The sequence below is a fragment of the Macrotis lagotis genome, chromosome 1 (assembly GCF_037893015.1).
Source record: "Macrotis lagotis isolate mMagLag1 chromosome 1, bilby.v1.9.chrom.fasta, whole genome shotgun sequence".
Lineage (NCBI taxonomy): Eukaryota > Metazoa > Chordata > Mammalia > Peramelemorphia > Peramelidae > Macrotis > Macrotis lagotis.
The window spans coordinates 776,511,300-776,531,593 of record NC_133658.1 but is presented as its reverse complement, the minus strand read 5'-3'; the positions used below and the strand labels follow the sequence as shown (position 1 = coordinate 776,531,593).

At 32.1% G+C, this 20,294-nt stretch overlaps 1 protein-coding gene across 2 annotated transcripts in view; it reads right to left on the bottom strand.

Moving 5' to 3' along the window:
- The window catches only part of DYNC2H1 (dynein cytoplasmic 2 heavy chain 1), a 225,007-nt gene that overhangs the window by 108,501 nt on the left and 96,212 nt on the right, over positions 1–20,294 (bottom strand). For both annotated transcript variants that reach the window (XM_074216567.1, XM_074216568.1), the window contains 4 exons: positions 19,873–20,072; positions 18,474–18,738; positions 7,815–8,022; positions 4,106–4,235 (listed from right to left, as the gene is read on the bottom strand). In XM_074216567.1, the coding sequence (XP_074072668.1) occupies positions 4,106–4,235; positions 7,815–8,022; positions 18,474–18,738; positions 19,873–20,072 (803 nt within the window). The remainder of the gene's footprint in view (positions 1–4,105; positions 4,236–7,814; positions 8,023–18,473; positions 18,739–19,872; positions 20,073–20,294) is intronic.

The window sequence follows — 20,294 nt, the reverse complement described above, 5'->3', positions numbered from 1 at the left end:
TCTTATTATATAATTTAGCTATCTCTTATATTTTATTTTTTCCTTAAGGATATGATTTCTCTCTCAACACATTTAATTTAGATCAATGTATAGCATGGAAACAATGTAAAGACTAATAGACTGCCTTCTGTGGGAGGGGGAGGGAAGCGAGATTAGGGGAAAAATAAATAAATTTTTAAAAATAGGAGGAAATTAAAGTAATAATTCAGAGTCATTTTCTCCAACAATATAATCTGACAACATAAGCAAAATGGATGAATATTTACAAAAATACAGGCTACCAGATGCTAACAGAAGAAGAAATAAAATACTTGCATAACCCCATTTCAGAAAAAGAAATTGAAGAAAGCATTAATAAACTCCCTGAGGAAAAAGTCTCCAGGGCCAGGTGGATTTACAAATAAATTCTACCAAACATTTCTATATAATTCTTTATAAACTTTTTAAAAATAGGAAAAGTTTTGCCAAATTTTTTTTAATGATACCAATATAGTGCTCATGCCAAAACCAGGAAGAGCAAAAACAGTTAAAGAAAATTATAGACCAATCTCCTCAAAAACATTGATGCAAAAGTTTTTAAAAATTAGAAAAGAGATTACAAGTTATCACCCTATACACCATGATCTGGTAGGATTTATACCAGACATATAGGAATGGTTCAATATTAGGAAAACACTCATATAATTGATCATATCAATAATAAAATTAGCAGAAATCATGATTATTTCAATAGATGCTGATGAGCCTTTGGATAATTACAGCACTAATTCATAAGAAACACAGCATAGGAAAAATGTAGTTTTCCTTCAAATATAAGCAGTATCCATGTCAAACCATCAACAAGCATTATATAAAATGGAGATAAACTAGAAGCAGTTTCAATAAGATCAGGGGTGAAAAAAAGGATGCCCATTATCACCACCACTATTCAGTATTGTATTAGAAATGTTAATTTTAGCAATAAAATAAAAATAAACTGATGGAATTGTAATATACAATAAGAAAACAAAATTTTACTCTTTGCAGACTAGAGAACCCTAGAAAATTAACTTTAAAAACTACTTGAAACACTATTTTTTGTCAAGTAGCAGGATATAAAATAAACCACATAAATCATTAGAATTTCTACATATATGACCAATAAAACCCAAGAAGAAGAGACAGAAAAAAAGTTCCATTTAAAGTAATTGTAGACAATATAATGATGTTTGTCCTTCATTCTCGAAGGCCAATGAAATCAGGGATGCCATGACAAGCACATGAATTGAATTTGAGTGAGGGATTGCTGTGCTAAGTCACTAATCTCACATTATTCTCTGGAGTCATCTGGATCCAATGGTCAGATATGAATCAACATGCCTGGAAATGCCTTGGAGGAGAAGCAAACAAGGTTGCCCAAGGTCACACAGTGGTTAAGTGTCAGTTGTCTGAGGCTGGATTTCAACTCTAGTTCTCCTGACCTAAAGGCCAGTGCTCCATTCACTGCACCATCTCCCCACCCCCTATGTGGATAACATAAAATACCTGGGAATCTACCTCCCAAAATAAACCTAGAAATTATATGAACACAACTACAAAATACTGTTCATACAAATAAAGTCAGACCCAAACAACTGGAAAAATGTCAACTGTCCATTGTTAGCCTTAAGGTAATATAATTAAAATGATAATTCTACCTAAATTAAATTTCAAAACAGTGACATACAAACCAAAAAACTATTTCATAGAACTAGAGAAAATAACAACAAAATTCATCTGGAGCAAAACAGGGTCAAGAAGATCAATGAAACTGATGGAAAAAATCCAGAGGAAGGTTGTATCTCTACCAGATCTAAAACTAATTATAAAGTGGCAGTCATCAAAACTACCTGGTACTGACTAAGAAATAGAGTAATGGACCAATGGATTAGGACAAGTACAAAAGAAAGAGTAGTAAATAACTATAGTAATCTACTTTTTTGACAAACCCAAAGACACTAGCTTCTGGATTAAGAACTCAATATTTGACAAAAACTGCTAGGAAAACTGGAAAATAGTATGCTAAAAACTAAACAAAGACTTACATCTCACACCTTATACCAAAATGACTCAAAATGGAGATACTATAGAACAGTGAAGAGAACAAGAAATACTCTATGGAAAAGGAAGAAGTTCATAACCAAACTATGGATAGAGAATATAATAAATTGCAAAATGGATGATCTTGACAAATTAAAAAGATCTTGCACAAATAAAACCAATGTATCTAAGATTAGAAGGAATGAAGAAAGCTGGGAGACAAGTTTCATAGTGTTTCCAAAAAAGAATTCATTTCTAAAATAGATAGGGAATTGAAACAAATTTATGAGATTACAAATCATTCTCAAATTGATAAATGATCAAATGGTATGCACAGGCAGCTTTCTAATGAAGAAATTAAAGCTATTTATAGTAACATGGAAAAATACTCCACAACATTATTGATTAGAGAAATGCAAATTAAAATAACTCTGAGGTACTACCTCGCAACTTTCAGATGGGCAAAAATGACAAAAAAGGGGAAATGATCATTGTTGAAAGAATGTGCTAACATTGGAAAACTAATGCACTATTAATGGAGTTGTAGACTGATCCAGTCCCTCTGGAGAGCAATCTAAAACTATGTCCAAAGGGCAATAAAATTGTGCATATCCTTTGATCCAGCAATACCACTACTAGGTCCCAAAGAGATCATAAAATGGGAAAAGTCCTATATGTTCAAAAATATTCATAGCAGCTCTTTTTGTTGTGGTAAAGAACTGGAAATTGAGAGATTGTCCATCAATGGGGGAATAGCTAAACAAGTTATAGTATATGAATATTATGAAATACTGTAAAAATCCATGAGTTGTTAGATTTTAGAGAAGCATGGAAAGATTTGCATGAGTTGATATTGGGTGAAGTGAGAAAGAACAAGAGAACTTTGTACACATTAACAGCAACTTTGTGAGATGATCAACTATGATGAATGCAGCTCCTCTCAGCAGTTCGGAGAGCTAGGACAATGCTGAGAGAACAGCTAAGGACAAAGTCATCCACATCCAGAGAAATACTTTGGAGTCTGATTGAAGAGCACAGCATAGTTTGTTCACTTTTTAAAATGTTTTTACATTTTTTCTTTCTTTCTCATGATTTTTTCCCCCTTAGTTTTAATTCTTCTTTTATAACATGACTAAAATAAAAAGTTAAAAAAAAAGAGAGAGAGAGGGAACCAGGTCACAGTGAGATCCAGAAAATAGAAGAGGTCTGAGGGTGAGAGGTTTCAAAGGAATGGTAATAAGAAATTGGGGAATGGTTGTCAGAGAATGTGTTTGAAGGCTAACAGCCTGGGATAGGGAAGGTGGAGGAAGGAGTTCAGCCCTGAGATTTTTCTTTATCCATAGAGATTTGGTCTCTGGGAAAAGACCTCTCATGGTCTTAGGCACTTAAATTACTACTGTTTTCTTCAAGCAAATTTAAAAACCCTAAGATTGCTTTTGACATTTTTATTTTATATCTCTCTGTAGAACTTTGTCTTTGTTTCATGGTCAATATAAAAAAAGGAAACCAAGATGGGCTAGGCAAATTTTCATAATCTCTGCTTCCAAAAGACAATGTTTGAAGATAATTATAGTCTCTGACAAACATTGACTTCAGAAGCAGAACACAGAAGTTTTTCTTCCCTAAAAAAATAGAGTCGGAATAAAACAAGGAAGGAATCAGTACTGGCCAGCAAATTCCTTGAATCTTAAAATGAAATTCAGACAACATTTCTGTGAACTGCCTATGCTCTGTTATGTAAGCATTAACTCAAAGTTATCCAGAGTCAAGAAGCTAATTATATTGTAATATCCTTGAAAACAAGAACTGTCTTATGCATAACATAATGCCTGATATACAGTAGATGATTAATAAATTACTAATTCTATCATCTAATTTCAGAACTGTATGTGATCTGCAAAATAAATAGATCACAGGAAAGTACAGTAATTCAGTCTATGAGCTAGCAAGTTGTATTTTAATCATCCAAAGAGCCAAAGGGAAAAATCAAAATAAATGATTATCTAAGTAACTGTCAGCAAATTAGTGAGTAACATGATTAACCAACCTGTTTAAGAACCCATTGTAAAGCCTTTTCAAAATAATCTCCAATCCAATTTCCAAGATTAGTTCTATATTTATTAGGCTGGTTCCTCAACCAAGATTTTATCAGAGAATCAAGATCTGTCTCTTCATCACTAGGAAAAAAATACAAACTCATTAAAATGACCACACAATCAACAACTCTAAATAGTTTTAAAGAAACATTATTTTTTTCCCTTAAAATCTTGTTTTTTCCCTTTTATTACTTCTATTTAAATATATCAGTTACTAAAAAAGCTAAAATCTAAAATATTATATTATTTCATCTGTATCTACTCTTACAGTATCAACACTACCTCTAGATTCATGTTATAGAAATTAGAAAGCCTTTTCTAAAGTAATGACTTATCTATTGGTAAAAATTTTAATTATGCATTATTAAATAATGAGGGTAAATGAATATCTATATTTTAGCAAAATCTTGGAAGTAGGTAGCTTTGATAAATGACCATGCTAATTCTGGGCATCATATTGTCTTTTAAATCTCTTTTAAAATGTATCAAATGTATCCTATAATCTTATTTTAATCATGATAAAATAAACTCAAAGTAACCAATTTTTCAAAAAAAGGAAATCATTAATAGGGGTTCATTGTTCAAATCATTTCAAGATAATATTTAGATTCTAGTATCCATTATAAGAAGTATACTGTAGAGTTTGTCTCTAATAATAGGTCACAGGAGAGGGAAAAGAAGAATGTTGAAATTTTGTTTTTGTTTTACAGAAGCTTATTTCAAAAAAAAGCCTATAATCATTCAAATTAACTATATTTTTAATTGGAATCAAATACTGTGATAAAATTTACACTAAGTCTTTATTGTCATTTATCAAGATTCCCCTACCTATTCTGACCCCTAGCAGTTTTGCTTAGCAAATCACCCTAGCTCAAGATTTCTCTACATCTTAGTTATGAGGATATACAACATGAGAGCAGGGTAGAGTAATAGAAGGAATATTGAACTGGGACTCAAAAGAAATAGGGCTGAATCCTGGCTTTGACACTTAAGAATCGGATGACTATTAGCAAATCACCCCACTTCCCTGAACCTAGAATACTCATCAGTAAATAGGGACAAGAACATTTGAAAAATATTGCTTTGTGAACCTTAAGGCATCATCTAAAGGTGAGTCATAAATTTTAAGTCAAGAGATCAGTGCATCAATGATCTCATCAGTATGGATGCTTTTTCCACGTTGCAAAAGAAAATTCATTAAGGTTTTTTCCATTTCTTTCAGTAAATTCCCCCTTAGGAATTTATTTTATTGGGGCAGCTAGGTGGTGCAGTGGATAAAGCATTGGCCCTAGAATCAGGAATACCTGAGTTCAAATCCAACCTCAAACATTTGATAATTACCTAGTTGTGTGGATACCACCTCTTGAGCGAAGACTGAAGACACAGAATAAGACATATTTTTGGAGATGGTCAAAATGGGACTATTTTGATTATGTACATTTGTTGTGAGAATTTTGTTTTTCCCCCTCAATCCTCACCATTTTTTTGTGGGGGAGATAGGAGAGTGAAGGTTAAGATAGAGAAAAAATAAATGCTGTTAATTGTAAAAATAATTTTTAAAAAGTTAAATAAAAAGATGAGCTGAATACTCGTTAATTATAGATTAAATAGCTGTATGTGAATATAAAGGAAAAGCACTATTCTATAAAAAAGGATGAATATGAAAAATTCAGAGAAAATGAGGGAAATTTGAGGAACCCACATTTAGGGGAACTAAAACAATAGGTATAATGATAAGAAAAATATAAATGAAAAAAATTTAAATATTAGCATTGTGACAAAATGCAAAGAATAATCGGGGTCAATGAGAACAGCTAATGAATCACACCTCCCTTCTCTTGATGAACAGTCAGAGTCTAGGTAATGATATAAATGCTATAAGAAGAGTTAGAATTTCAGCTAGTTTTGCTTTGCTGTTTTTCTTTTTTGTGGGAGATTGGAAGATTTAGTTGGAAATAACAATAAACAAATAAAATTAAAACTAGATTTTAAAGCATCAATAAAGCCTTTAAATAAACAAAAGGGTCTTCTCTGAAGGAAGGAAGCAGTTTGGTATCACTGATAGCAATCCAAATGTGATTCAAATTCTTCTTCCTAATATAATGTAGATGTACAGATCATTACTTGCCTGTAGGGCCTATCTAAAACACATTATGATGAACTTCCTTACTGGACAAAATGTATTCCTCATTCGATTTTTTCTGTATTGTGGATGGTGGCACCTATTGGATTTGACATCATCTAGAAAAGTGCTTATTTTCATTTCTGAAGGTTCTTATTTATTCCCAAGATCAGATACAATAAGCATATCAGGTACATCTAAAGAACTTCACCATCAGTAGAAAATCCCTCTTCTATTTGATCTCTTCAGGGGACATAGGTCATGACACTGTTGAACAACTTTGCTGATTTGTGTCTTTGAATTAATAGTTATTTCATGGATCTGATTCCATTTAATATGGAATCTTTTATGTTCTTAATATATGGGAGATATTCTGCTGATCAATCAAAGTAGAATTCTGTTCCATTGAGTCAAATGTTTTCATATAACTTGCAAAAAGACACAAAGATATCATCATACTTGTATTGCCATGGCTACCCTATCTCCGGGCTTAGTATTTGCTGACTCAGTCTTTTGGTCTCTCTGGCCAAAAAAAAAATGGAAACTTTTGAGTAAGGTTCCATAGGTGTCCATAATCATTAATTATCCTTCCAGTTCACTTTTGTCCTTTTTGATATTTTTCAAGGTGAAAATGTTTGGTTTTGGGTTGGATCTACTATAATCATATATAAGGTTTTCTTCATGTCTTCACCCTTTCTTGTGGCATTTTTTTCCTACCTTTGTTCTAACAAATGAATGATCTGAAAAGACAGATCTGAGCCAATATTGAAATAACTCTGGAATTAAAGTATAGTTGATTTAATTTTTGTTTTATATTTTTTATCATCACCTCACAATTTCCTTTCAGAAAATATCATATCAGGTACCAGTTATTGGCCTCATTTCTTTTTTTTCAGGCAGTCAAAAAACGTTTATAAAGTGCCTACTAGGATGACATGAAAATAAGCACTGGTCTAGATAATAATAATAATAATAATAATCTTGAATAATGGATGGAAATTGCAAAGATACAAATTAAGACCTATTTCTTAATATGTTTTTCACAGCCCACCCTATACTAACTTTCTCAATTTACAAAATATACAAGATATATGTTCTCATTGTTTTTGCTATTGATTTTATTGTTATCAAGAGATCATCTAGTACATGACCCTTACTTAAAAATGAATATGGTTTAATTAAAACAAAATTTTAAAATAACATTTTAGCAGAGTCGAGAAAAATAGCAAGAAAAAAATCTTGCAAGAAGAAAAACATGAAGAATACTGGCTATCCTCTTCTGCAGTAATTATGTAAGCTTGTTTTTCTTTCAAATAACTATATCAAGCAAATATGGTAAAATGAAATACAAATCTCTATGTTTTATAGGAAAGCTCTTATGCCAAACCAAATAAAAACAAAATAATAAGCTAACTTATTTAAAAGTATGGAAATGATGATTCATTTAATTTATTCAGTGCTATATTTTTCTTGCATATCTAAAAAAAAGCATGAAGAATACAGTCACATAACATACTTCAAATATTTTCATGTCTTACCTGAGAAATATCATTCCCATTCTAGATATCGTAGCTGGAGAAGCACAACTTAAATCATGGGTTTCAAATACAAAGTTAACATTTGGGCCAAACTGAATCCTCTCCCCACTAGGCATAGTGAGTAGTCGGTTATCATCTAGTACAGAATTCAGAGATTCTATCCACTCAGGATCAATGTCACCATCACAGATTATCCATGAATTGATATCTATTTTAAAACCAAAGAAATAAATCCACAATCCAAATTAAAAAAAAAGTATCTTGAACAGGAAAATCATCTTTTTTTCCCTTTATAATGAGTGAATTACATTTTGATAAAGGCTACGTAACATCACCAGACTGATTGTACTTAGTAAAATGAGACAGGGAGAGTTGTGACTTATTATGCTAATTTATGTTTTATACAAACCCTAATGAGACACTTCAGAACAAAAAAAAATCAACTTGAAAGCAAGAAAATTTAGTAGTCTGCATTTATGAAATAAATCAATCCTCCCCTCAACTTGTTCTATGAAGGCATTGAAAAAAGTTTTATATTCAAAATACTGTTTTCAAATTTATGATTCAGAAATTGCAGAGATTATAATTTTAGAGGATTATTAGAATTCATATCAGCTTTAATTTTAATTGCAAATATAATTTTGCCATTCTACCTATTCATGAAATTTTGTTATCAGCCAATTAGTCAAAGCTCAAATATTTATTAGCAAATTATTTTAGGTACAGATAAAAACTCACCTAAAATAAAATGATTTTCTGTTAAAATAATATTTTAGGTAGAGTACAATTTAATATAAACTAAACTCTTTGAAAATGAACAAAATTAGTTAAGTAATGTTAAACTGGAAAATACCATATCAACAGTTAAATAACCAAAGATCTGGTGTGCATTCATTCTGTACAGAAAACTGATAGGCACTAAGGAAACTCAAATAGTCAAATGGATCTGTAATCTCAGGACCTAATCATGCCTGCCCATGCCATAAATCTCTTGGCCATATATTACCATAAGTTCACCACTCAGACAGGGTCATGGAGAGCTTTAATTGTATTTCTTTGCTATTGAAAGAAAATTAGTATAGCAACCAATAACTTTATCTTATCACATGACATTTTGAGTTCACATTTCTTTAACATCATCTTCTATTGGGATCCTTCATAGTTACTTATGTATATGTTAAAGTATTCTACCATGTAGCTTTTCCCTATTAGTGAGATTCATTTCTAATTCTTCAGAGAATGTTGTTGACTAACTCATAGCCCCATAATGCCAACAGTCAATTAAAGGTATTATAAAGGAGAACTTATGTCCCTGAGAGAAATTTGGAGTCATGAAAAGAACTCAGTATGTCTTTCTGCTTCCACTGATTTTACCCAAAAGCTCATTACCATATCCTTTGATTTCTGTACTATCTTAGGAGTGTTTCTATTTAATCTATGAAGTTACCTGCCTCCTCTGTTCCTTTTGAATAAACTATAAGTTGGCAAAAGCATATTATCCTGAATTTCATCCTGTCACATGTTAGTGAAGTCAAATTTGCTTCCTTGCATTTTGATCTTGCATTCTTCTTGCCTTTTGATAGACATACTTTGTGCACAGACATGTGAAGTAGAAAGTCTTTCTTCTCGTTCATTTCTTGCCTTTGCTTCGTGTTGAGTTTATACTCGTCATCCCCAAATGCCTGAAATGTACCTCCTTCTCTCTACCTCATTGAGTTTCTCCTCCTTTTAAGATATGGCTCCAGCACCATCCTAAGTTAAGTCCCTCCTTGAATCCTTCTAGTTAGTTACTTGTAATCTCTCTCCTCAACTGTTTGAACTTAACTACTTTGAATATATTTGCATTTATTCACTTTATTTTCCTTTTGCCTTTCTTGTCTCCCTGATAAAAGGTAATCTCCTTGCAAAAAACAAAAACTTTTTTTGGAGAGACAGAGTTAAACTCGTGGAAAAAGGCTGGGAAGTTGCCTGAATTCTCCACAATTTCCCTCAAAAACAACATTAAATCAAGCCTCTAAACAGACTGTAGAGAGACAGAACTTACAAAAAGATGGAGCGAAACAATTTTCCAATTTATGATTAACTTAAAAGGACTTGAGGAAAGGTCTGTCTCATGGGTACAAGGGCAGCACAAGTCAATGCAGAGTATGCAGGCTAATCATTTGGAGGCTCACAGCCCAGCATAGAACAGTAAAAGAGGTTACAAGGTCCTTAAGCAGGCTAGTGGCCCAGCAGGCTGGCCATGAGGCCAGCATGGCAGGCAAACTGGCAGCACTGGAACCCTGCACAAACAGTGTAACTAGGTTCGGTCACCCCAAAACAGTGGGCAAGCTGCAAGTACCTGAGGCCCTGGAGCACAAAGTTAGTGACCAAGGTCCTAGACCCCAGCACTAGCAACTGGAGACAGGGTCCCCTAAAAACCACAAAATAAGTTAAAAAGATGAAGGGAAAATAGAAAAGAGGCCTGTTTGTAGAAAGCTACTATGACAACAGGGTAGATAAAAACACAAACTCAGAAGAGGACAGTGTCAAAATGCTGGCATGTGAGGCACAAATGTGGAATATAGATTAATCTCAAGTTCAAAAAGCCTTTTCAAAGTGCTCAAAAAGAAATTCTCAAATAAAAGAAGAAAAAGAAAAACTGGGAATAAAAATGAGAACTATGAAACAGAGTCAAAAGAAAAAACAAAAATTGACTGAAGAAAATAATTCCTTAAAAAATTAGTGATCAAATGGAAAACAAATTCAGTGGAAAAAAACTTAAAAAGTAGAATTAGTTGAATGGAAAAAGAAGTACAAAAGCTAACTGAAGAAAATATTTCTTTAAAAATCATAATTGAATAAGTGGAAGCTAATGATTTAATGAAACATCAAGAATTAGTCAAACAAAATCAAAAGAATGAAAAATACAAAATATCTGAAAGGCAAAACAAATGACTTGAAAAATACATCCAGAAAAGATAATTTAAGAATTACTGGACAACCTGCAAGCCATGATTTAAAAAAAAAGCCCTAGACAGTATCTTGCAAGGAATTATCAAGAAAAACTATCCTGATATCTTAGAACCAAAGGCTAAAATAATTATTGAAAGAATTCACCAATCCCCTCCTAAAAGCCCAATAAAATTCCAAGGAATATACTAGTAAAATTCCAGAATTATCTGGTCAAGGAGAAAAAACTCTAATAATTCAAAAATATCTTCCATCCCATTTTTGCCCCTTATTTATATATAAATAAATAATGCAAATATCTAGGAGATACAGTCAGGATAACATAGGACTTAGTTTCTACATCAAAAGATCAGAGTACTTAGAATATGACATTTTGAAAGACAAAGGAGCTTGGATTACAATAAGCATCAACTACCCAACAAAATTAAGCAAAATATTTCAGAAGAAAAGATGAGACATTCAATGAAATAGGGACTTTCAAACTTCTCTGGTAAAAAGAATCAGAGCTGAACAGAAAATTCAATCTTCAAATAAAAGACACAAGAGAATCATAAAAAGGCAAACAGAAAAGGAAAAAAGTCATGCTATTCAGAAAGATTAAACTGTTTACATCCCTAAATAGGAAGATGATACTTGTAACACTTGAGAATTGTATCTATTAGGACAGTTGAGAGTAATAAACATAGAGGGTATGGATATAAAATGATTTTGATGTCATCTTAAAAAAAATTAAGGGGTTAAAAAAGTTTACTAGAAAAGGGAGTAAGAATAGGTCAAATTACATCTCAAGAAGACCTATCTCAGTGAACATTATTTGAACCCTATTCTTCTCAGATTTAGCTCAAAGAGGGTATAGTATATATATATTCAGTTGGGTATAGAAATTTTATCTTAACATAAATGGAAGGGGGGAAGGGAAAGAAAAAGGAGGGGAGGTGAAATTAGAGGGGAAAATCAGAAGAGAAGGCTGAAGTATATGAAGAAAGGGAAATTAGAGTAGGGGACTGACAAAAAGGACAGCAGCCTGGAGGAGGCTGGAAGGTAGAATAAAAGTACAGATGAAGAGGATCAGGGTAAAAAAAAAAAGAAAAATATAAATAAGGGGCAAAAATGGGATGGAAGGAAATACACAATTAGTAACCATAACTGAATGTGAATGGAACGAAGTCTCCTATAAAATGGAAATTAATAGCAGAGTAGATTAAAAACCAGAATCCTATAATGTTGTTTACAAGAAACACATTTGAAGTAGAGAGATTCACAGAGTAAAGGCAAAAGGCCAGAATAGAACATATTATGCTCAGCTAAAAGTACATTAAAAAAAAAAAGCAGGGGTAGAAATTCTGATCTCAGACAAAGCAAAAGCAAAAATAAATCTAAGTAAAAGAGATAAAGAAGCAAATTAAATGTTGCTAAAAGTGTACCTTGGACAGTGAAGCAATATCAATACTAAATATATATGCACCAAGTGGTATAGTATCCAGATTCTTGAAGGAAAAGTTATGTGAGTTACAGGAAGAAATAGCAGGCAAAACTATATTAGTGAGGGTCTCAAGCTCCTCATCTTAGAACCAGATTCAATTTAACCATAAAATAAACAAGAAATGGGGTAGCTAAGTGGTGCAGTGGATATAACACCTGAAGTCAGGAGGATCAGAGTTCAAATCCTGCCTCAGACATCTATCTAGACCTGTGTGTCCTTTAGCAATCACTTAACCCCATTGCCCTGCAAAAGTCAAATAAATAAACAAACAAACAAACAAACAAATAAGAAATTAAGTAGGGGAATAGAATTTTAGAAAAGTTAGATATAATAAAACACTGGAGAAAACTGAAAGGGGGATAGAAGGGAAAAATAACTTTTACTCAGAAGTACATGGCAAGGGGCGGCTAGGTGGCGCAGTGAATAGAGCACCAGTCCTGGAGTCAGGAGAACCTGAGTTCAAATCTGGCCTCAGACACTTAATAATTACCTAGCTGTGTGGCCTTGGACAAGCCACTTAACCCCATTGCCTTGCAAAAAAAAAAGCCCCCCCAAAAAACGTACATGGCATACACATAAAAACTGACCATGTTGTAGAGTATAGAAACCTCACAATAAAAGGCAATAAGACAAATATAACATATATCAGCTGCAAAAAAATTATATATAATAATAATGGACAAGTTAAAAATTAATTTAATAAATTTAATAAAAATTAAAGAATCAGTAGGCCAAACAAAAAATCATAAAAACAATCAATAATTTCATCAAAGAGAATGACAATAATGAGATAAGCAAAATTTATGAGATGCAGTCAAAGCAATTCTTAGGGGAAATTTGTTATTTCTAAAAGCTTACATGAATAAAAGAGAAAGCAAATCCATGAATTGGGCAGGCAAATAAAAAAAAATCAGAAAAAGAATGAATTAAAAATTTCCAATTAAATACTAAATTAGAAATACTGAAAAATTAAAGGAAAGATTAATAAAATCAACAGTAAGAAAACTATTGGACTAATAAATAAAACTAAGAGCTGTTTTATGAAAAATCAATAAAATAAATAAACTTTTATTTAATTTGATTTAAAAATGAAAGAAGAAAACTAAAATGCCAGTATCAAAAAGGAAAAGAAATTGATCAGAAATAAAGAGGAAGAGATGAGCAGAACCAAAAGAACATTGTATACCCTAACAGCAACATGGGAGTGATGATCAATCTTAATGGACTTGCCCATACCAACAAGGCAACAATCAGGCACAATTTTGGGATATCTGCAATAGAGAATGCCATCTGTATTCTGAGAAAGAACTGTAGAGTTTGAACAAAGACCAAACACTATCACCTTTAATTTTTTTTTAAAAAAATGTTATCTTATGTAATTCTGCTATATCACATACTATATGATTCTTCCTTAAGAATATGATTTCTCTCTCATCACATTCAACTTAGATCAATGCATACTATGGAAATGATGTAAAGACTAACAAACTGCCTTCTGTGGGGGGTGGGAGAGAGAAGCAAGATTGGGGAGAAATTGTAAAACTCAAAATAAATTTTGAAAAACCTTTTTTAAAATTAAAAAAAAGAAATGAAGAAGAAATTAAAGCAATTCTTAAGAAACTTTTTTGCCCACCAGTATGCAAATAATCTGACAATCTAAGTGAAATCGATGATTGTCTGCAAAAATATAAATTGCTCAAATTAAAAGAAGAAATAAAATACTTAAATAATCCCATTTTAGAAAGTGAATATTTTATCAATGAATTCCCTAAGAAAAAATCCCCAGGACCAGATAGATTCACAAATGAATTCTGCCAAATATTTCTAGAACAATTAATTCCAGTGCTATATGAACTATTCCAAAAATGAGGTGAAGAATATAGCCTACTAAATTTATTTTATGATGGAAATATGGGGTTGATACCTAAATCAAAAAAGAAAACTAATGCATATTGATGGAAAAATTTTAAATAAAATACTTGCAAAGATATTATAACAATCTACATGAAGATAATACACAATGACAAGATAGGATTTAAACCAGGAAGGCAAAGCTAGTTAAATATTAGGAAAACTATCAGCATAATTAAATATATCAATAACAAAACTAACAGAAATCATATAATTATCTCAATAGATGCAGAAAAGATTCTGACAAAATAAAACACCAATTCCTATTAAAAAAAAAACTCTAGGGAGTATTGGAATAAACAGTTTTCTTTAGAATAATAAGTGGTGTCTACAAAAAAAACATCAACAAATATGTAAAGGAGATAAGCTAAAAGTTTTCCAAAAAAGATAGGTGGGTGAAACAAGGATATCTATAATCACCACTATTATTCAAAACTGCACTGGAAAGACATTGAAGGAATTAGAACAGACAATGAAGAAACTAAACTATCACTCTTTGCAAATGATATGATGGTTTACTTAGAGAATCCTAGAGAATCAACTAAAAAACCTACTTGAAACAACAGCTTTAGAAAAGTTGTAGGATACAAAATACGTCCATATAAATCATCCATATTTCAATATCTTGGGGTGGCTAGGTGGTGCAGTAGATAGAGCACCACTCTTGGAGTCAGGAGTCCCTAGCTATGCGGCCTTGGGCAAGCCACTTAACCCCATTTGTCTTGCAAAAATGTAAAAAAAAAAAATTCAATTATCTTACCAAAAAAAAGACCAGTAGCAAGAGATAAAGAAATTGGGGTAGCTAGGTGGCTCAGTGAATAAAGTACTGAACCTGGAATCAGGAGAATCTGAATTCAAATCCAACCTCAGACACTTAATACTTAATTAGCTATGGGATCTTGGGCAACACATTTAACTCCACAGCCTTACCAAAAAAAAAAAAAAAAAGAGAGAGAGAGAGAGAAAGATAAAAGAAATTCTATTTATAATAAATGTAGGCAATATCTGGGAATCTACATGCCAAGACAAACTCGGGAACTATATGATCACAATTATAAAACACTTTTCATACAAATAAAGTTGTATCTAGACAAGTGGAAAAATATCAATTGCTCATGGCCAAGTTAATATAATAAATATGACAATTCTACCTAAATTAATTTACTTATTCAATGTCATACTAATAAAATTATCAAAAAATATGTAAAGAGCTAGAAAAATTAATAACAAAATTTGTCTACAAGAACTAAAGGTCAAGAATATCAAGGGAATTAATGAAAAAATGCAAAGGAAATTGATCTAGCTATTTCAAATCTAAAACTGTTAGAAATCAGAAATCATCAGAAGTATTTGTACTGGCTAAGAAATCAGTGGATCAATGGAATAGGTTAGGTACACAAGACAAAGTAGTAAATGACTATAGTAATCTATTGTTTGGTAAACCAAAAATTCTAGCTTCTGGAATGAATATTCACTATTTAGTAAAAATTGCTGGGAAAATTGGACAATATTATGGCAGAAAGTAGCTAGGACAAAGTCAAAATAGTTACATGACTTAGACATAAAGGATGATCCATAAGTAAATTAGAAAAGGAAGAAATAGTTTACCTGTCAGATCTATGAAAAAGGGAAGAATTTATGTTAAAACTATATCTAGATAATATTATGAAATGAAAAATAGATAAGTTTTAATTTAAAAGGTTTTATACAAATAAAATCAATGCAAACAATATTAGAAGAAAAGCAGAAAGCTAGGAAACAATTTTTACAGCCAGTGTTTCTGATAAAGGATTCATTTCTCAAAAGTATAGAGAAGTGAGTTAAATTTAGAAGAATACAAGTCTTTCCCCAATTGACAAATGATCAGTGACCATGAAACAAGCAATTTTCAGATGAAGAAATTAAAGTCATATATATAGTCATATGAAAAAATTGCTCTAAATCAGTATTGACAAGAGAAGTACAAATTAAAACTGAAGGAACTACCTCATACCTACCATACTGGCTACTATGACAGAAAAAGAAAAATGACAAATGTTGGAGGGGATGTGGGAAAACTGTGACTAATGCATTGTGGTGGAAATGTGAACTCATCTAACCATTCTAGAGGGCAATTTTGGAACTATGCCCCACAGGACTATAAAACTGTGCATGCCCTTTGATCCAGCAATACCACTACTGGGTCTGTATCCTAAAGAGATCATGAAAAAAGTAAAAGGAGTCATATGTACAAATATTTTTAACAGTTCTTTTTTTATTTATTTAAGGCAATGGAGTTGAGTGACTCACCCAAGGTCACACATCTAGGCAATTATTAAGTGTCTGAGGCCCTATTTGAAATCAGGTTCTCCTGACTCCAAGGCCAGTGCTCTATCCACTGCACCACCTAGCTGCCCCCAATAGTTCCTTTTCTTGCCTGTTCTTTGGGTTATTAAATGCTAAATAAATTGTGGTACATGGATGTAATGAAATACTATTGTGCTATAAAAAATGATAAGCAGAAAAAAATGATACACAGAATAATTCCAGAAAAATGTGGAAAGACTTGCATGAACTGGTTGATGCTCAGTGAAGGGAGAAGAACCACATAGTAACAGCAACAGTACAGGACGATCAATTATGATTGATTTAGCTCTCCTCAGCAATATAATGATCCCAGGCAATTCCAAAAGACAAATTCATGACAAAGATGGAAATATGCTTAACATAAAACTGCACATGTATAACCTATATCATATTGCTTAGTCTCTTGAGAAATATAGGAAGGGAGGGAGGGAGAAAAATTTGAACTCAATTTGTATAAAAATAAATGTTGAAAGCTATCTTTAGATGTAATTGGAAAAAATATATTATTATGTGGGAAAGAATTTTTTTTCATTTTTTTGTTCTTGGACTTCCAATACCTTGCATAATGTCTAGTACCTACTAGTGTGATCAATGAATGATTGATGATTAATTAGATATGACATATCCCTGATCATGAGCCTGTTATCATATTTCATCATTACTCCAGAAATTCAAACCCCAAATTCACCTATCTTCTTAAAATTAAGATGTCATCTTCTTTACCAGACAATGCATCTCTTTGACACCCATGATCCATGTTTAATATGGTATTATTATGGTCTACACCATGAGAAGTTACTGAATGACCAGAAGAAGATTCAAAGAGAGATTGGGTCAGAAATCAGTTGTATACCTGCATGGTCAGAATAAAATATTGGAGACTGAATTTGAAACTGGAAGGGCCACTGAGTTCAAATACTAGAGGCTGGTTTGCAGTGACAAGGGCAATCAAATTAAGAACATCATGGCCAGATTAATTCTGACTGCTTTAGACCCTTGTCTTATAATTTGCCCAAAGAAACTGTTTGCCCTGTCCTGTACAAATGCACATAAGATTATATTAGCATTTTAAGAGCCAAGATGAATAAACTATAGCAGGAATTAGGATTCAGTTCTATAATTGTTAGAAAGACCAGGTGCTACTTAGAGTCTAATAAGCAAAGCATCAGGATAGATAGCAAAACATCATGGATACTGGGAAGAAACAGCAGGGCAAAGGCCCTTGGCATGGGCTAGTAGACTAAAGGGTAAATATGACTCTGGATTATGATTCAAGGTGAGGGTAGAGTAAGAGTCATGGGTTCAACAACATGTCAGTTTGAGGAAACCTGAGTTGTAGAAATAAGTGCAAGAAGTGTGCTATTTTACTGTCACATTTCTAAGCCTCTAAAACACACACACACACACACACACACACACACACAAAAGATCTCATGGAGAAGACAACAGAGAGTCCAAATGTGAATATATGTGGTGAGCAGCAGAAAGAGTTGATGGGGGGGTATGAAAAGGATTCTAAGATCCATTCCATCAGTCCTATTAGAATTAATAGGGGGAAGCTAGGAGTCCTGCGAATAAAGCACCGACCCAGAGTCAGGAGGATCTGAATTCAAATCCTACTCAGACACTTAATAATTACCTAGATGCATGACCTTGGCAAGTCACTTAACGCCATTGCCTTACAAAAAAAAGACAAACAAAAAAACAACTAAGTAATATTTGGCCTCAATCTCAATGAAATAAATATAAACAAGAGCTCTACTTCATGAACTCTTTGAAAGCAGGATCATGAATTTTTTATTTATATCCCTAGGGCTTAACGCAAAGCAAACATTTAATACAGGGTTTTCCTGTCCAATATTACAAGGTAGTTTCTTTGACAAGACTATGAAAAATCTTTCACTATAATATACTATCTTTTGTTGAAGCAATTAAGAAAGTAATAAATCAAAGAGTTTGAGACCCACCTTGAGGTTCCCGTACTACTTGCCGAGCACTGTTTGTGAGAACGCCATCTGACCATTCCCTTGTATCCATGTCAATAAAGCCTAGCAACTGATGTCGCGGCATAGCTTTCGGATTCATGGTGTACTGTTTTACTACTTTGCCAACTTTACACAGTGCTGCCCTTAACATCCTCCAAAGGGTAGATTTTCCAGCACCACTTGGCCCAACTATAACTACTCCCATCCTTTGGCGTAACTGTTCATATAATTCCAAAGCTTTCTTGATCTGTTTAAAAAAATACATAAATATACCTACATATATATATAAATGTATGTGTGTGTGATATTACACATATACATATAGTTCCAAGAGTTAAAGCATAGATATGTTTTGTTGTTAAATATTGGAGCTAAATCCATTCTTATAAAACTTAGTAATGCTTTTGTTTTCTTCACAGAAAATGGATAACATAAGTGAATCCAATATAGATCTGTGGTGTAATATAAAAATGCAAAAATTCAAACATTTTAAATATAAACATCAATACCACAAATGGCTAGTAAAACTGACAGGGAAACATAAAGCATTAACTCGAAGTACAAATTTTTTGCCATATAAAAGTAATTTTTAAAACAGAATGTCTTTTAAGAAATTTCTCAAATTCAAATTAATTGCTAAAGGTTAGTATACATTACTCCAAGTATGCTGGATGTTAATCATATTTTCCACAAATATAAAGCTATATAACAGAAAAACATGTTGTTAAGGGAATTAAAAAATATATATACTGAAACTGATAAATACTAGAAACTGAACTGTATTAGAAATGTGGTAATGCTTCATGACTAAACTGTAACTACTTGAAATAGTTATCAAATAATCTACATCCAGTCCTATCACATTATAATTGGTCTTAAGTTACAAGGGGATGTACCTAGCATATTGCCTTACTAAAAAGGGATACATAATCTCACCTACATGTTTTGATTACAACAAATTCATTTATCAATACTTGCCCCGCTCCTTCCATGGTGTTAGTTGACTTATTCTATGCCAGGCTCTTCCCATTACATATTCTAATCCTAACCACTTGAAATTCCATCTTATCAATATTGTCAAATTACCTGGATGTATTTATAGTAATGAAATCTTTACCTTGACCAATATGTGGCATTCTGGATAACATAATTTATACTATATACTTTTTTCTTCAATTGTTTTTTAGAACTATTAATTCCTCTTAATTATTTATATAGTTTGTCTCATTTATGACAGTATATTCTATGATAGAAGATAATATGTTCTAAGTTTATAATAATATCTTCTAAAATATTATATGAAAAGTAATAAATCTTTGTATTTTTGAGTACTGATTTAGCAATTAAGCTTCCATATAATAAGATAGAGTTAGACAGTTACCTGGTTGGGTATAATTTCAAAGTTTGCTTCCTCAAAGACTTGCTTTAAAGCTGCACTTAGTTCATCATATTCTACATCCTTAAAATCAATTCCAGGGAAAACATCTTTAATCAGTGCATCAAACCGTGTGCAGTCCACAAATGTAAATTTTGACATGGTATTTAGTCGCAAAGCTTGAACCACTATATGGCTTTCATTCACTGAGGAAAAAGCATAATTTTGAAGGGAATTAAGATAAATTCATCATTAAAACCATTCATTTAAAGAGTCTATTAAATTTTTTGAACCAGAAGTGTAATTTCATAAATAAATAAATAAAATTTAATTTTATAAATAAATAAATAAAACGTCATATGAAGGAATTACCTTGACAAATGCACATCAATACCAGCTTTGAAACTTAGAGAACTATCAGGGGCACA